Below are 17,490 nucleotides of genomic sequence, written 5' to 3' on the forward strand. Positions count from 1 at the left end.
GTCCTACCATTGGTCTCATGAGATGCGTGCAGCACTGGGAGTGCGCACCTCTTCAGGCATGATCCAATTCCTAAGCCGGAGTCTCAAGGTTTGATTCTTCAAAACCTGCTACACCATTGAGAAAGAACACAAGAAATAGGAGCCTGCTCCGCCATTTAATACAATCATGGCTGATCTTGGGGCTTCAACTCCATTTTCTCACCCACTCCCCATATCAATTAATTCCCTGTGAGACCAAAAATCTGCCTATCCCAGCCTTAAATGTATTCAAAAACGGAGCATCCACAATCTTCTGGAGTAGATAATTCCAAAGATTCACAAACCCTTGAGTGGAGTAATTCCTCCTCATCTCAGTCCTAAATGATCGGGCCCTTATCCTGAGACTGTGCCCCCAAGTATTAGACTTTCTGATCAACGGAAACACTCTCTCAGTGTTTACCCTATCAAGCCCTTTCAGAATATTGTAGGTTTCAATGAGATCGCCTCTCACTCGTGTAAACTCCAGAGAATATAAGCCCAATATTCTCAGCCTCTCATTATAGGACAACCCCCTCATCCCAGGGACCAATTTAGTGGACCCTCTCTGTACCACCTCCAATGAAAATATATCCTTTCTTAAAAGAAATAATGACTGTTCTTCCTGGCAACAGGACTTCATTGCTCAGCTGGCATTAAGAATGAAACCAGACGGACCACTCGGCATCGACCCAGGCACCAGAAACAAAAACAGCAATTGCAGGCCTGTCGATCCTGCAAGTTCCTCCTTCCTAACGTCTGGGGGCTTGTGCTAAAATTGGGAAAGCTGTCCCACAGACTAGCCAAGCCACAGCCTGACATAGTTATACTCATGGAATCGTACCTTACAGATAATACCCCAGACACCACCATCCCATCCCTGTCCCACCGGCAGGACATACCCAGTAGATGTAGCAGCACAGTGGTATACAGTTGGTATGGAGCAGCCCTGGGAGACCTTGAGATTGACCCTGGACCCCATGAAGTCTCATGGCATCAGATTAGACATGGGCAAGGAAACCTCCTGCTGATTACCACGTATCACCCCATGCACCCCTCAGCTGATGAGTCTGTACTCCTTATTGAGCACCACTTGGAGGAAGCACTGAGGGCGGCCAAGGAACAGAGTATACTCTGGGTGGGGGACTTCAATATCCATCAATTAGAGTGGCTTGGTAGTAGCACTACTGACCAAGCTGGCCGAATCCTAAAGGACATAACTGCGAGACTGGATTTGTGGCAGGTGGTGAGGGAATGAACAAGAGAGAAAAACCTACTTTAACTCATTGTCACCAATCTGCCTGCTGCAGATGCATCTGTCCATGACAGTATCAGTAGGAGTGACCACTGCACAGTCCTTGTGGAGACGAAGAGCCGTCTTCACATTGAGGATACCCTCCATCGTGTCGTGTAGCACTAGCACCATGCTAGATGGAATAGATTTTGAACAGGTCTAGCAACTGAAAACTGGGCATCCATGAGGCACTGTGAGCCATTGGCATCTGCAGAATTGTACTTAACCACAATCTGTAACCTCATGGCCCTGCATATCCCCCACTCTTCCATTGCCATCAAGCCGGGGGATCAACCAGGGTTCAATGAAGTGCGCAGGAGGGCATGTCAGGAGTAGCACCAGGCATACCTAAAAATGAGGTGTCAACCTGGTGAAGCTATGACACAGGACTACTTGCTTGCCAAACAGTGGAAGCAGCATGCAATTGACAAGGTGAAATGATTCCACAATGAACAGATCAGATCTAAGCTCTGTAGCCCTGCCACATCCAGTCGTGAATGGTGGTGGACAATTAACAACTAACAGGAGGAGGTGGTTCTACAAAAATCCCCATCCTCAATGATGGGGGAGTCCAGCACATCAGTGGAAAAGACAAGGCTGAAGCATTTGCTACAATCTTCAGCCAGAAGTGCCGAGTGGCCTCTGGGCCTCAGCATCACAGATGCCAGTCTTCAGCCAATTCAACTCACTCCACGTGATATCAAGAAACGTTGAGGGCACTGGATACTGAAAAGTCTATGGGCCCTGGCAACATTCCAGCAATAGTATTGAAGACTTGTGCTCCAGAGCTTGCCGCGCCCCTAGACAAGCTGTTCCAGTACAGCTATAACACTGGCATCTACCTGGAAAGGTGAAAAATTGCCCAGGCATGTCCTATACACAAAAAGCAGGATAAACCCAACCAGGCCAATTACTGCCCCATCAGTCTACTCTCCATCATCAGCAAAGTGATGGAATATGTCATCAGCAGTGCTACCAAGCGGCACTTGCTTAGCCATAACCTGCAACTGATGCTCAGTTTGGGTTCCACAGGGGTCAGTCAGCCCTTGACCTCATTACAGCTTTGGTCCAAATATGACAAAAGAGCTGAACTCCCAAGGTGAGGTGAGAGTGACTGCCCTTGACATCAAGGCAGCATTTGACCAGGTGTGGCATCAAGAAGTCCTAGTAAAACTGGAGTCAGTGGGAATAAGAGAAAATCTCTCCACTGGTTGGACTCATACCTAGAACAAAGGAAGATAGTTGTGGTTGTTGGATATCAATCATCTTAGTTCCAGGACATCACTGCATGAGTTCCTCAGGGTAATGTCCTAGGCCCAACCATTTTCAGCTGCTTCATCAATGACCTTCCCTCCATCAAACAGTCAGAAGTAGGGATGTTCGAGGATGATTGCGCAATGTTCAGCACCATTCGTGACTGCTTAGACACTGAAGCAGCCCATGCCCAAATTCAGCAAGACATGGACAATATTCAGGCTTGGGCTGATAAGTGGTAGGTAACATTTGCACCACACAAGTGCCAGGTAATGACCATCTCCAACAAGAGAGAATCTAACCATCGTCCCTTGACATTCAATGGCATTACCATCACTGAATCCCCCACTATCAACATCCTGGGGTAACCATTGACCAGAAACTGAACTGGTCCAGCCAGATAAATACTGTGGCTACAAGAGCAGCTCAGATGCTAGGAATTCTGTGGTGAATAATTCACCTCTTGACTCCCCATATCATGTCCACCATCTACAAGGCTCAAGTCAGGAGTGCAATGGAATACTCTCCACTTGCCTGGATAAGTGCCGTTCCAACAAAACTCGAGAAGCTCGACACTATCCAGGACAAAGCAGCCCGATTGATTGGCACACCATTCACTATCTTCAACATTCATTCCCTCCACCACCGACAGACAGTGGCAGCAGCATATACCATCTACATGGCACTGCAGCAACTCACCAAGGCTTCTCCAAAAGCACCTTCCATACCTGCCACCTCTACCTCCTGGAAGGACAAGGTCAGCCGATGTACGGCTACACCACCACCCCTCCAAGTCACACACCATCCTGACTTAGAACTATATCACCATTCCTTCACTGACCCTGGTCAGCACCCTCTCTAACAGCACTGTGAGTATTCCTACAACATAAGAATTACAGCAGTTCAAGCAGGCAGCTCATCAGCATCTTCTCAAGGGCAATTAGGGATGGGAAATAAATGCTGGCCTAGCCAGCGATGCCCACATCCCATGAACAAGTTGTTTTTTAAATTACATTGAGGAAGATTTATCTTGGAAATCTGCTAATATGTTATCTCTGCTGCCCAAAATGTGATGTTTGACTCTCAGAAGGTTACTGATTGCACATATCAATATATTATGTTCCTGTGGGAGACCATTTATATGTTGGAACAGTGAAAGAAATCTAATATTGTTCCTGTGGTTACGAACGGTTTACAGCAGAAGTCTAGAGAATTGCATCTTTCAGTTTTCTTAGCTTTGCCTTTGCCTGCCAAGGCAGATGTCCAACGGTGCAGCTGATGGCTCTCTCAATGGCTGGCTTTTAGTATTCCTTAACATCTGACCATTTGTAGCGGATGATTCCTGAAACGATGTATACCATATGTTTCAATCTCCAAGCACAGCACATAAGCCATTTTGTAGCCTGATTCAGAATGCCCCCTGTAGATTAAAAGCCATATTTTTCTCCATATTCCAGAGCACGGAAGCACCAGTTCCTTCACACAGTAGGGTATCAACCAATGAAACCAGGGATTCAGTAGTTCTCTCTTACCACCCCTACACTTCAGTTGACGGGATGCAGAAGTTGGCTGCTGGCCAACTGTTTATTGTAAATCTGCTAGAGGAGTGAGGAGTAAGCTCTTGCATGCCACGCGTTTATGCTTGCTGCAGGCCTAATGATGTAGAGTATAAAAGAGTCAAAGAGATTTTGTTCAACAGCATTTGCACACAACCAATGGCATATGAGACGGTTTTACAATAGAAACATAGAAAAGAGGCGCAGGAGTAGGTCGTTCGGTCCTTTGAGCCTGCTCCACCATTCAATATGATCATGGCTGATCCTCTATCTCAATGCCGTACTCCTGCACTCTCTCCATACCCCTTGACACCTTTAGAATCCAGAAATCTATCTATTTCCTTCTTAAATATATTCAGTGACTTGGCCTCCACAGCCGTCTGTGGTAGAGAATTCCACAGGTTCACCGCCCTCTGAGTGAAGAAGTTTGTCCTCATCTCTGTTCTAATGATCCTGAGACTGTGACCCCTTGTTCTAGATCTCCCAGCCAGAGGAAACATCATCCCTACACCCAGTCTATCCACCCCTGTCAGAATTTTAGATATTTCATTGAGATCCCCTCCCATTCTTCTAAATTCCAGTGAATACAGGCCTATTGGCCCAATCTCTTCTCATATTGGCCCAATCTCTTCTCATATGACAATCCTGCCATCTCAGGAATAAGTCAGGTGAACCTTCGCTGCACTCCCTCGATGGCAATTATATCCTTTCTTAGCTCAGGAGGCCAAAACTGTACACAATATTCCAGGTGCAGTCTCACCAAGGCCCTGTATAGCTGCAGTAAGACATCCTTGTTCCTGTACTCAAGTCCTCTCGCAATGAAGGCCAACATTCCATTTGTCTTCTTAACTGCTTACAATACTGGTCGCCTGTCATAGAATCCACATTGCGGAAAGATAAATTCGTCTCTTAAGGCTTATGAGGTTGGTAATGTGACCCTTTAAAACAAAAGTACTGATTTAATTCATTGTAATGAGAAAGATACAAGTGTACATAGATGTGGCGTTGCTTTGTTCAACCATCGTTTTACCTCCGATAGATATTTTGTGGAGACAGTTCTGCAGCATACTGAATAAGTCCGGTAAATACATCATATTGGCCTGAAATTTCGCCTGTGCTGATGTCGTCATGCTCGAATTTCCTGCAAACTCAGTAGATTCCGCTCCAAAGTGAAGTGGGTAGAAATCAGTGGAAACAATCAGGACCCAAGGAAAGTGCAGACCTCACACCATATGTTCTCTAAACAGGAAAATTAACAAAAATTAACATTTTTAACTCATATCCGTCATTCATGCACATTAGGCACAGCATGTTCAAGTACCTGCAACTGGGGAAGCTTTTCAATTTTAAATGTGACATATTTATGCCATCAAACTGTAATCAAAGAAACAGAGAATTCAGGCGCTGATTTCAGTGAGGATAAATTATAGAAAAATAAATGTTCAATTTGAATAGAACACTAGTGGCTGAATCTTAATTCCCCCAAAATGTGTGGGTTGGGGTTGGATCAGAGATCAAAATTCAAAAAGATCTGAACCAGGAACCCAACAGGCTTTGAATCTGCTCACTTCATGTTTGAATGAAGGCAGGATAACGAGTGGCTAATCAATTCACTCACTATGGCAAGATGGTCAATTATATATTATAATGAGGCAGAATGCCTTCATGTTAATAGTCATTGATCAGAAATTGTAGGCAACGGGGGTCTCGCTCACCGGTTGGAGAACCTGTGGGAACCTCACATTTCTTCAATAGGATGACCCAACCAAATTAAGTGCCTGCCAGGCACTTAACTGGCCAGCCTGAAGCTTTCCATGGGACCCTGGGCCCAATTCCACCAAGATCCACCGACCGGTCAGGGGCCAGCAGCTCCCCATTGTTAGCAGTGCCACTGGGAATAGTGGCTGCTACCGGTAATACAGCACGGGCTTCACCAGGGATTGTTGCTGGATCCCTGGACACAGATGAGTGAGGGCAGGATCGGGGTCATGGAAGGGGAGGGAAGCAGGGTATTCAGAGCCAAGGGCAGGCTGGCGGCTTTCAGTAATCCTCATCTTCCTGCTGCTAGGTCCCTTGATCAGCCACTGTTTTCCCCGCTGCAATGGGCTGGATTAAATTCTGCCCATTGAATCTTTAATTCATGTCGGTCGCATTTCCCAGCCCCCTGGAAACACAAAGTGGGTGAGAAGGACTGAATTCATGAGGTAAATGCCTTTACAGCACTGCTTGTGGGCCAGGGGGAGCAGGAGTGTTTCCTCCAGCATTAACATGCTACCCAGTAAAACCCTACCATGATCTATCTGTTTCTGTCCAACCATCTGCCTGTCCCCCACCCCTGATTTCGATTTGATACCTCTCAATACCATTGACTAACCCTCCCCCGACCTTGCTCCGCAACTATGTTTGGAACCTTCCCGTTCTCGGTCACCTGTCTCCCAGTCGGAATTCCCCACCTGCGTACCCCACCACCTTTCCCATAATCCTCCGACTAGAAATATCTGCTCTGTCGCTGTGGTCCTGTATTGCTGGTTCCCCTGCCTCACAGGCCTCCAGCACATTACTGAGGCTACCTGTATTAGGGAGGCAAGAGGAAATAAAATAAAATACATTGGAAACCCATTCTCCTGATTTCCCAACCACAAAACAGCTTCCTGCATGGAACACACCTCCAGGCTAAAATCCAGACTCAAAGAAATTACTTTGTTTCCCGCTGTTCCTGAAATTCTGGCCTTGAATTGAACAAAGCCTTTGATTGACGGGCTTGGCCTTCAGTCAAGTAGGGAGCCAGTTGATGAGGGCCACAGGAGCAGGTAAGTAGAATGAGTGAGATCATAACAAATAAGTTAAACCTTTACCGGCACTCTGAAACATTTTTGGCATAGCATGAAACTAAATATCAAAGCTATTTTCTATATTTGATATTTTTTTCTGCATTAAAGAGTCTTTGTACAATAATCATTTACTCAAAATAGTAGGGCTTTTCTGTGGGCCAATTCAATTCTTTTCAGTTGATAATCTTATCTGGGAATCCTTTAAAAAGCACTTTTGCAGACATTTATTAGTTCCTTTTTCTATGCTGTGGTAATTGCATACTAATAAGGAATGAGGATGTTCCCAGACTTCTGCTGTACAACATTAAAGCACGCACTGCTTCATGAAGTGAAACTACTGTGAATGCTAGCACTCTATTTAATAATGCTGAATTAGATATTGGGATTTGTTTTATGTGTATGCGAAAGTTCAATTTTTTTGCTTTTAAACTTAAACATGATCATTTGGCATGACAATCAGAACAAAGGTGCAGTTAATGTGGTGAGGGGAAATGCCAGAGGCTTTGCCAAATGGTTAATATTGGTTTTAGTCAAATTCCCTGCACATCAGCATTTTGGATATAATCCTTAATACATAAAGAAGGCTGCACAATAATTTTATCACAATAACAGGGTCGCTAAAGCTCTGCAGAGACTGCAATGTATTATTGAGTTCTGAATCAGCACTCTGCCAGTGAAAAGTCCTAAGCGTACAATATCCCAAATCTTTTTAGATGTCCATAATTTAATGTGATTGTACGTATTGTTACAATTCACAGCAGATGTATGGTGCATTCAGACCAACAAGCTTAGATACAAAGCCAAAACCAATGCTGGGCCTTTAGTGTAAATTGGGTATGAAGGCCAAAACTGACTGCAGAATGAAGATGAGTGAGCCTTCCTCGGCCAGGGGCTCTCAGACAGTTTCTTTCTGGCGCCGGTTTGGACTGTACCTGCAGATGCAGGCTGCACCGATGCCGCAGTTGTAGAGCTCAGTTGGCCAAACGGCTGGTTTGTGATGCAGAGTGCCACCAACAGCGCAGTTCAATTCCCGTACTGGCTGAGGTCACCCATGAAGGCCCCGCCTTCTCAACCTTGCCCCTTGCCTAAGGTGTAGTATCCCTCAGATAAAACTCACCACCAGTTACTCCCCCGTTCTGATGAGAGAGCATCTCCGGGACTACGGTGACATTCATTCATTATTCATTCATTCACACTTCAGAAGAAAAACAGAAAGCTGGTTACTTCAAATGTGTTGTACTGGTTTAGCCCTTTCCTTATTGCTTCAATTTTCTCTTGAACATGAAGGAAGGGTATGGTAGAGCTTTTAAGCTCTGTGAACTATATTTGATATTAGCTGAAAAACTCAAGGTTAAACCTCTTTGACACAAACAAATATATATTGATATACTATTCGTATGCAATGTAGTATGTGGTATCATGTTTCTGTTTTATTTATCTTCAGTTTCTAAGTATTTTCTCCTAGATGCTTAGTTGTCGTGAGATCCAAATTGAATTGGAAACCTCATGAGGTCCTTCAAAGTCCACTTTGACTATGAAATTAGAAAAATAATTGAATTTCTGCCATTAATTCTTAAGTGTCTGCTTAAATCTATGCATCACTCACAACTGAGAGGACCTACATAAAATATGTTGTCAATCCATTGCATTAGCAATGTTCAACCAGTTCCAAGAGGTGCATAAAAGTACAGCAGGATTATTTATAGTCCATTTTTATGTCCCTCTCATTAGCAGTCACTCTTCAGCTCTACCCAATCCTCCCCCCTATCACCCTGTTTCAGAAATGAGACAAAGAACTTGCAAGTAGTGAGCGCTGGTGAACATCCTACATCTTCCCCTTCCTTGGACCATTACATGTTGAGACAGTGGCATCTGAAAATCATGCACTGCCTTTTTAACATGCCAATTATAACTTGAGTTATCCAGAGCGTCAACCTCGACTTTTATATAGTAATGCTGAGAAGACCTGACCTTCCTCAATGTTCACAAGTTAAGGAGTTATACTCCGTAGACATTTGTTTTTTGTTACTTTTTTAAAATTAACAGGAATTTGGTAAACAGATCTTTTTTTTAAAATTTTCACTGAAATTATAAAAAATGAGCATTATATGGTTGTATTGGGCCTTAACAATAAAAAAAAGCACAACCAAGTCTAAATGGTTGAAGAAGATCAGAGGACAATTCTGTGATTTAAAACAAGAGCAGAAGGGATACATAATCCCCTTTGAAAAAAATTTTGGAAGACATGGATTCAATAATCTTAACCACCACCCCCATCCCACTCCTCCACCCCATTGCTGCTACAACTCCCACCTCCAAATAACTCCAATGACTTTGGTCTCTTAAAATATTCTTTGTGCCGTTCAGTACAATATTATATTCTGTCCAGTGTTGGTAGCGTGATCATATGAAATAACATAACCTAACCCAATATCTTATTAATCTTGCTTTCGTCTACGGTTAAATTATAACTCTACTGAAGTGACGATTGAATTGCATTTAATTTGTTTATACCATTGCTGCAGCATATGATAGTTACATTGATTATAGTCAAGAAGACAACTGTGCAAACAGAAATATGATTTAACACTGCACAGGGAGGAATTTAATAAAAGCCTAACAGTAGGTTTATTTCAATTGATAGAATTAATAAGGATTATTATCGTAATGTAGTAATTAAGTTGTCACCCAGGGAAATTATGCGGAATGTAAAACAGCTTGCATAAGTAGAAAATATTTTGCTGTCAAACATATTTCCGAATTAATAATTTATAAATTCTGTGAGCTAGTTGCTTCCATTATTGGAGTAAAGATCGGTGGGTAGAAATTGTTAGCATCATGAGGCTGGCATAAGCCAAAGAGGTGGGTCCAAGGTCCACTTGGTGTGGTATTGGTTCTCAGGGAGCTCGCTGGTGAAGTTGAGGTCAGGTTCAGCCAGGGCTGGCAGAAACCCTGTGGAGCCGGGAGGAGTACTCCTACTCCTCCTGACTACACAAGAATGTTCTTTATGGAAAAATAAATGCTTCCCTTTTTACTGGCAGTCGCTCGTTAGGCCACATCTACTTATGGACAGTCCTGTTTCAGGAAGGAGTTCTTAGATATGCATTAGCCCTCTTATTAGCATATGCCAGGGGCCTATATGCTTGTTCTAGGTTGACACCAGAGACACCTCTAGAACTACCAAAGTACAATTGAATTAGACATTTTCCTGACACTGTTCAAGCACAGGAGGTTGATCCTCTAAATTAGACCTTGGTACCCACTTTGTCTCCCCAGAAAATGGGTTCAACAAAGTCTGATTTAAGCCCTTGAAGCACGTTATTTATTCAAGGTATATCAATTGCTATATTAATTCCATCAGAAGAATGAGTGGACATATAATACATTCTCTTCTCCTATGTAACAACCTTTACTACTGACCTCTTACAATTACTTACATTTATATTGGTCTTGCAATCCGTAGCAATCTGGAGCCTCAAACTGTGTCGTTGCTCATCCAACAGCACGAGGTTAGAGAAGAGAAGATTGATTGGTTGTTGTCAGCTTGTTGTGTTTAGGCTGGAGGGGGACCGGGCTAATCAGCTCTGTGCAGCATATCTCTACAGGTTAAATTCTTTATGAGACAGGACATTGTCCAGAACTACAGTGACTAAGAAAAGGCTGTCAACCGTAAACAGTTTAGCTTAATAATGCATTCTTACTAAATTATTTTAAAGATATTACTTCTCACCACAGTAGCTAGTATACTTCAGTAACTGTTTAATTGCCAGGCAGCATAATTAAATAATGCGCGCACCAATGTTTTATTTATTCATTGATGGGATGTGGGCATCACTGGCTAGGCCAGCATTTATTGCCCATCCCTAGTTGCCCTTGATAAGATGATGATGAGCTGCCTTCTTGAACTGCTGCAGTCCATGTGGCGTAGGTACATCCACAAGTGCTGTTAGGGAGTCATGGATTCTTCCTTGAACTTACTTCATCCTGTCCGTTCTTACACCAGCCAGGCCTCTAGCCACATCTTAATCTGCTCCACATGCTACTATGTGCCCACCAGCTGGCTACCCTGGTATGCTTCTGGCCATTCCTGTTCAATCTTCACTGTGGCCAGGAGCATGGACGGTTAAATCTTAACTGCTTTCACACAGCATTCTTGCTGGACAAGGGTAGTTAAAATCCCAGCGTATACCTTAGGATGTAGTCATGATACTAGCCATCACATTTTACCTGATATATGACATATACACTTAGCTTGGAACTGGATGATAGGATACCTGAATGGCCGAATACTTGAGTGGAACTCTACCATGTATTTGAAATAGGAGATGAGTTGTGAGAGTTAAGCAGTGAGGTAGAACTATGGTAAATCATTGTATTCATATCTCCATGCCTTGAATTTGAATCCTTCCCAGTGTGATTAAAAAGTCTCCTCTATAAGAATTAAATTAAATGAGTTTGGGTTAGTCTCAAAGCGATTGTTTTGGCTCCGAGTCAATAACGGGAAATCTGCTATAACTTGATGCTGCTTAGCATTGCATCGGTATTACCGCTTGGAGTGTGCACAAGGATGGCTGGTGTAGGGAATGGAAATGTCACGTTGGTATAATAATGAGTGCTTATTTGAGGCTGAGATAAAGGCACGATATCTAAACAATGTGGAAACAGATTTACTCTGCCTCTGCCCTGGAATTATGTGTTACTGACACTGGATGTAAAAGTGAATAATGTTTCCCAAAACTGACTTCACCTTGTTGAGCTGAATTCATCAATTTTCTTGAGCCATCAGAAATTATTAATGGAGTTTATTGGCACTCAGTTGTGCAGATAACCAGTCAAGCTCAAATCTACAATCAGACTGAGTTCTTATCTGAAATTGTCAGTTGTATTTTATAGCAATTAGCTTTTCAACGGTGAAACTCATTTATGCAAAGAAAAATTATGTACATATTCATATTTGCCACCAACTGCAGAGAAAATATATCATGTTCAAAAACCATTTTGAGAATGAGATTTTTTTAAATTGCAATTATTAATCAAGCCAATTTTTGATTTGTCCTTTGACTTTTTAGACTAAAATTACTTCAATTCATGTATTAAATTATTCAACAAAGATTTACCAATGTAATATTGACTAGTACATAGGGCGTTGTCAGGGCAGAAAATCAGGCTGTCTGGTTCAATTAGAGATATCAGCCTCGACATTAACTCCCCATGAGGAGTGGGAGACTGCGGATCAGTGAGGGGAGATCAGTCCAAGATTGAAATACGGGCAGCGTGTCCCCAACACATGCCACACATGTGCCTGCCACTCCTTTACAACAGTGGAACATGTGCTGTCCAAGTATCCTGCAATGGTTTAAATTTCTCTGATGCTGCACGTGTTTTCTAGAGGTCAGGGAAACCTAGCAGCGAAAGAGAAGGATCTACTGACCCTATGAAGTAATTCTTTTTCCAGCACTCGTTGTAGGCCGGAAGGGGCAAGAGTGCTCCCCCTTCACCCCTCAAGAAAGCATTCGGCCTCCCCTCTGCTGATTGCAATCTCTTTCTTCTTCCCTGTCACATTTGCTATCCTTCCCAACACCATCCAGGCTCCAGTTGCCAGGTACCTTCCCCCAGATTTCTCAGCTGCAGCTTCAATTCTGCTACTGGTTTTCCCCCACGCCAGACTCCAGCTAGGCGGCTGATTAGGCCACCTTCCAGCATGAAGTAAATCAAAAAAATACGAATGAGGTCCTGTTGATAAGGTCATGAGGAGCTCCATGTCCCTGGCCTTGTTGGGTTCTAGACACGGCTTCATCCTCCCAGCACCACTCCCCCATCCTCACCCCCAAAAGCCTCCCCACCTCCCTGTAAACATTCGGGCCATTTGTAGGATACAAGTGATGTTGGTGTTGATGAATGGTGTGAAGCTGGGACAATATGTTTTCTGATTGTTCCCTTGAAGGTTCCTCCAAATTTAGGAAGGGCCACATGAGGTTGACTATGGAAAGTTTTTCAACACACTACTCACAGCTTAAAATGGATAATTACTTGTGTTAATTATCCCAGTGAGGAAAGTAGTGCTGCTTCCATCAGCTGTGGCTCAGTTCATAGCACCCTCGCCTTTGAATCAGAGGGTTGTGGGTTCATGTCCCACTCCCGGAAACCAAGAACTGTGATTGTACTCGAAAGAGTTGCAATCTGTGACTGTTGATAACTCGAAAGAGTTTCCATCAGCTGTGGCTCAGTTCATAGCACCCTCGCCTTTGAATCAAAGGGTTGTGGGTTCATGTCCCACTCCCGGAAACCAAAAACTGTGATTGTACTCGAAAGAGTTGCAATCTGTGACTATTGATAACTCGAAAGAGTTTCCATCTGGCAGAATGAAAATTAGCTGATTGTTTTGTTTCAAGGATGAGGTGAAGGTCTTAGGGTGGGTTCTAGTCCAAAAGGTCAACACCATTTTGCTCTGACTCTGTGTAGGGGTAGCGTTGTGGCTAAAAAATCTCCAGTGTTGATTGAAGGGGTTTGGAGCTTATGAAATACATCTGGCATAGGCCAGAGTTGGCTAAAAGGCTTAGATACATTTGCTACTCTGAAATGATCAATTCTCTCAATATCACTGAAATCCAATGCTCCATTTAGACAATTTCTCTAAGTAACCTAAATTTCACCTCCAGATAGCATGTGAGATGGCAAGAAATGCTGCAAATATGATCAGTATATTTTGGTAACAGGTTCCACTGTCCGGCCTCCTGGTATTAACCTTCAGAGCCATGTGAGGGTAGCCATCATTACTTTCGAAATGGAATGATTAAACGTGCTGCAAATGAGGGAGGCAGTTAGGAATCCCCACTTTGAGGCTGAGGCCATTAGAAGTTGTAAGCTGCATAATTGAAGGCTCCACCCATCAACAACGGCTACCTGGTTCTCCAGTACACTTGCACCAATTGTACACTTAGACAAACAGACTTGAATTCAGAGCCTGCAAATGCAATCACAACAAACAAAAAGTTGTTCAAGTAATGTGTGTGGTTCACAGTTTAGTATAAATTTCTATAGAATGTGGAATAATACTTGAATGATCTGGCGATAGGAAACGTAACTGAATGTTAGAAATCAAAGCAAGATTACAAAGCACATAGAAAATGAGGTAGAGCACTTGAATAACTTATTTTGTCTTATGTCTGTGATAATTGAAGCCTTGCAGCTGCTTTATGTAAACAATTTGCCATTTTTCCATCAGTTTCAAGCTACAGTGAATGAGGGATTTACTGGAATTATCGTGAATCTTACTGTGGAGGACAACGATGACCCAGCTACTGGAGCTTGGAGAGCTGTCTACACCATTATCAATGGAAACCCTGACATGAACTTCAAAATCGAGACCAATCCAAAGAACAACGAGGGGATGTTATTTGTTGACAAAGTAAGTATGTTTTCAGTGCTCAATCTTTAAAATTCTTTGGGGAACAAAAGGCCATTGGTTTCCTCATAATCAAATATGAGAGATGCAGGACTGCAAAATTATTTGAGGTACACAAAGCGAGTCATGACCATTTGTTAGGGATGTCTCACTTTAAAAATATTTTATTACATATTCCTATTCTCTGCATCCATCATCGCTGTCGCTGAATAAAGTTATTTTCAATCAGCTCAAGTAAGATAGGTCAGTCTTTGAATTTATCCATAGATTGATACCATTCTCACCCAATATCTAACATAATTTAGGAAGGTTGCCTAATCTAAAGACATTAGTATGCTGGCCTATTATCTTACCATAAAGCAACTCTACGGTGCAGTCACTTCTCAAGCTGCATAGGGTGCACCTCCTTATCTTCCCAATTGGTTAGATGTATGGGTCTGCAAAGTACCTAAAAAAAAATGCTTCTTTTTCAGGCAGTCTTCAAATGTTCTGGCTAGTGAAATGCAGCATAGAGAACCTCTGCCAAAATTCCACTTCTAAATATGCTAACATGATTTTCCTCCTGGTCCCTGGCTATGACCTTGATCCAGCTGCTGGAAGTGTGCTGAATTGCCTTTAAATAAATTGGGGGACATGGCGAAGTGTCTGCGACAATTTCCCAAAACTTCTGCCCACTTATGCCCGTCTGAAAATTACTATTGTAAAGGTGGCAGTGCTGAGCTTGTACAATGCTCCACAAACAGGAAAATATTGGGGCCTGAATTTTCGCAATGACAGAGCGGGTTTCCGGCGTAGTCAAAAGGACCAGAATGAACCCAGCATATAAACCATTTTTGCTAGGGCTGGGAGTGGAGGGGGGTGGGGAATTGGGCAGTTGCAGTATGCACATGCCTTCAAACAGATACAATTTTTGTAAATGGGAACATGATCTGTAGGCTTTAAACATTTTAAGAGCAGGTCTAAACCTACCAGAGTTCTTTGGAGAAGCAGGGTACCCTTTTGGAGACATAAGGTACCCTTTTGGGGTTGTTAAAAGCAAAAATGAATGTGCGTAAGAAGTGGATAAACTCATTGGAACTGCCAAGCTATCAAGGCATTTAAATGTCATGGCCTTTAAATTTAAAAGAGTATGTTGTTTAATAAAAACACAGTGCTTGCTATTTCACTCTGTGGGCAGGATTCTCCAGTTCTGCTAAAGTCAGTGGACTTTTGACTGGCTCACTGCATCCGCTGTGGCAGGACCTGTCACCCCAGGACTGGAAAATTCCAGCCTGTCTGTTGATCAAAACTTGAAGTTTTTTATTACTCATTGATGGGATGTGAGCATTGCTGGCTCGGGCAGCTTTTATTGCTCATCTCTCAATAGCCTTGAGAAGGTGGTGGTGAACTGCCTTCCTGAGTCGCTGCAGTCCATGTGGTGTAGGTACATGCACAGTGCTGTTAAGGGGGGAGTTTCAGGATTTTGACCTAGCGACAGTGAAGGAATGACAATATATTTCCAAGTCAGGATGGTGAGTGGCTTGGAGGGGAAATTGCAGGTGTTGGTCTTCCCACATGTCTGCTGCCCTTGTCCTCTAGATGGTAGTAATTGTGGGGTTAGAAGGTCATGTGTAAAGAGCCTTGGTGAATCCCTGCAGTGCATCTTGTAGATAGTGTACACTGCTGCCACTGTGCATTGGTGATGGAGGGAGTGAATGTTCATGGATGAGGTGGCAATCAAGCGGGCTGCTTTGTCCTGAATGGTGTCAAGCTTCTAGAATGTTTTTGGAGCTGCACTCTTCCAGGCAAGTGGAGAGTATTATATCACACTCCTGACGTGTGCCTTGTAGATGGTGGACAGGCTTTGAGGAGTTAGGAGCTGTTTTACTCACTGCAGGATTTCTAGCCTTTGACCTGCTCTTGTAGCCGCAGTATTTATATGGCTAGTCCAGTTCCATTTCTGGTCAATGGTAATCTCCTGGATGTTGTTTCTGAGAAATTCAGTTATGGTAATGCCATTGAATGTCAAGGGGCGATGGTTAGAGTCACTCTTGTTGGAGATGGTCATTGCCTGGCACTTGTGTGGTGCAAATGTTAGCTACCACTTATCAGCCCAAGTCTGAATATTGTCCTTGCTGCATTTGTAGACACGGACTCCTTCAGTATCTGAGGAGTCGTGAATGGTTCTGGACATTGTGCAATCATCAACGAATATCCCCACTTCTGACCTTCTGATGGAAGGAAGGTCATTGATGAAGCAGCTGAAGATGGTTGGACCGATGATACTACCCCGAGGAACTCCTGCAATGAGGTCCTGGAATTGAGATGATTGACCTCCAACAACCACAACCATCTTCCTTTGTATTAGATAATATTACAACCAGCAGAGAATTTCCCCCGATTTCCATTGTCCTCAGTTTTGCTAGGGCTCCTTGATGCCACACTCGGTCAAATGCTGCCTTGATATCAGGGGCAATCACTCTCACCTCACCTCGGGAGCTCAGTTCTTCTGTCCATGTTTGAACCAAGGCTATAATGAGGTCAGGAGCTGAGTGGCCCTGGCAGAACCCAAACTGAGCGTCAGTGAGCAGGTTATTGCTGAGCTAGTGCCGCTTGATAGCACTGTTGATGTCCCCTTCCATCACTTTTCTGATGGTTGGGAGTATACTGATGGATGGTAATTGGCTGGATTGGATTTGTCCTTTTTGTGTACAGGTCATACCTGGGCAATTTTCCATATTGGCCAGTGTTGTAGCTGCAGATGCCAGTGTTGTAGCTGTACTGGAACAGCTTGGCTAGGCCAGCGGCAAGTTCTGGAGCACAAGTCTTCAGTACTATTGTCAGGGCCCATAGCCTTTGCAGCTTCCAGTGCCCTCATCCATTTCTTGATCTCATGTAGATTGCATCAAATTGGCTGAAGACTGATATTTTTGATGCTGGGGACCTCAGGAGGAGGCCGAGATGGATAATCCACTCAGCACTTCCGGCTGAAGATTGTTGCAAATGCTTCTGTCTTATCTTTTGCACTGATAGACTAGTCTCCCCTATCATTGAGGATGGTGATACTTGTAGAGCCTCCTCCTCCAGTGAGTTGTTTAATTGTCCACCACCATTCACGACTGAATGTGGCAGGACTGCAGAGCTTAGACCTGATCT

General features: G+C 43.5%; 1 protein-coding gene across 1 annotated transcript in view; it reads left to right on the top strand.

Annotated features, from left to right (window-relative positions):
- Window positions 1–17,490, top strand: part of cdh13 (cadherin 13, H-cadherin (heart)) — a 1,028,759-nt gene that overhangs the window by 900,992 nt on the left and 110,277 nt on the right. Inside the window, exon 9 of the mRNA XM_078544562.1 lies at window positions 14,176–14,358. Within this exon, the coding sequence (XP_078400688.1) occupies window positions 14,176–14,358 (183 nt within the window). The remainder of the gene's footprint in view (window positions 1–14,175; window positions 14,359–17,490) is intronic.

Source organism: Cetorhinus maximus, chromosome 6 (genome assembly GCF_964194155.1).
Source record: "Cetorhinus maximus chromosome 6, sCetMax3.hap1.1, whole genome shotgun sequence".
Taxonomy (NCBI): domain Eukaryota; kingdom Metazoa; phylum Chordata; class Chondrichthyes; order Lamniformes; family Cetorhinidae; genus Cetorhinus; species Cetorhinus maximus.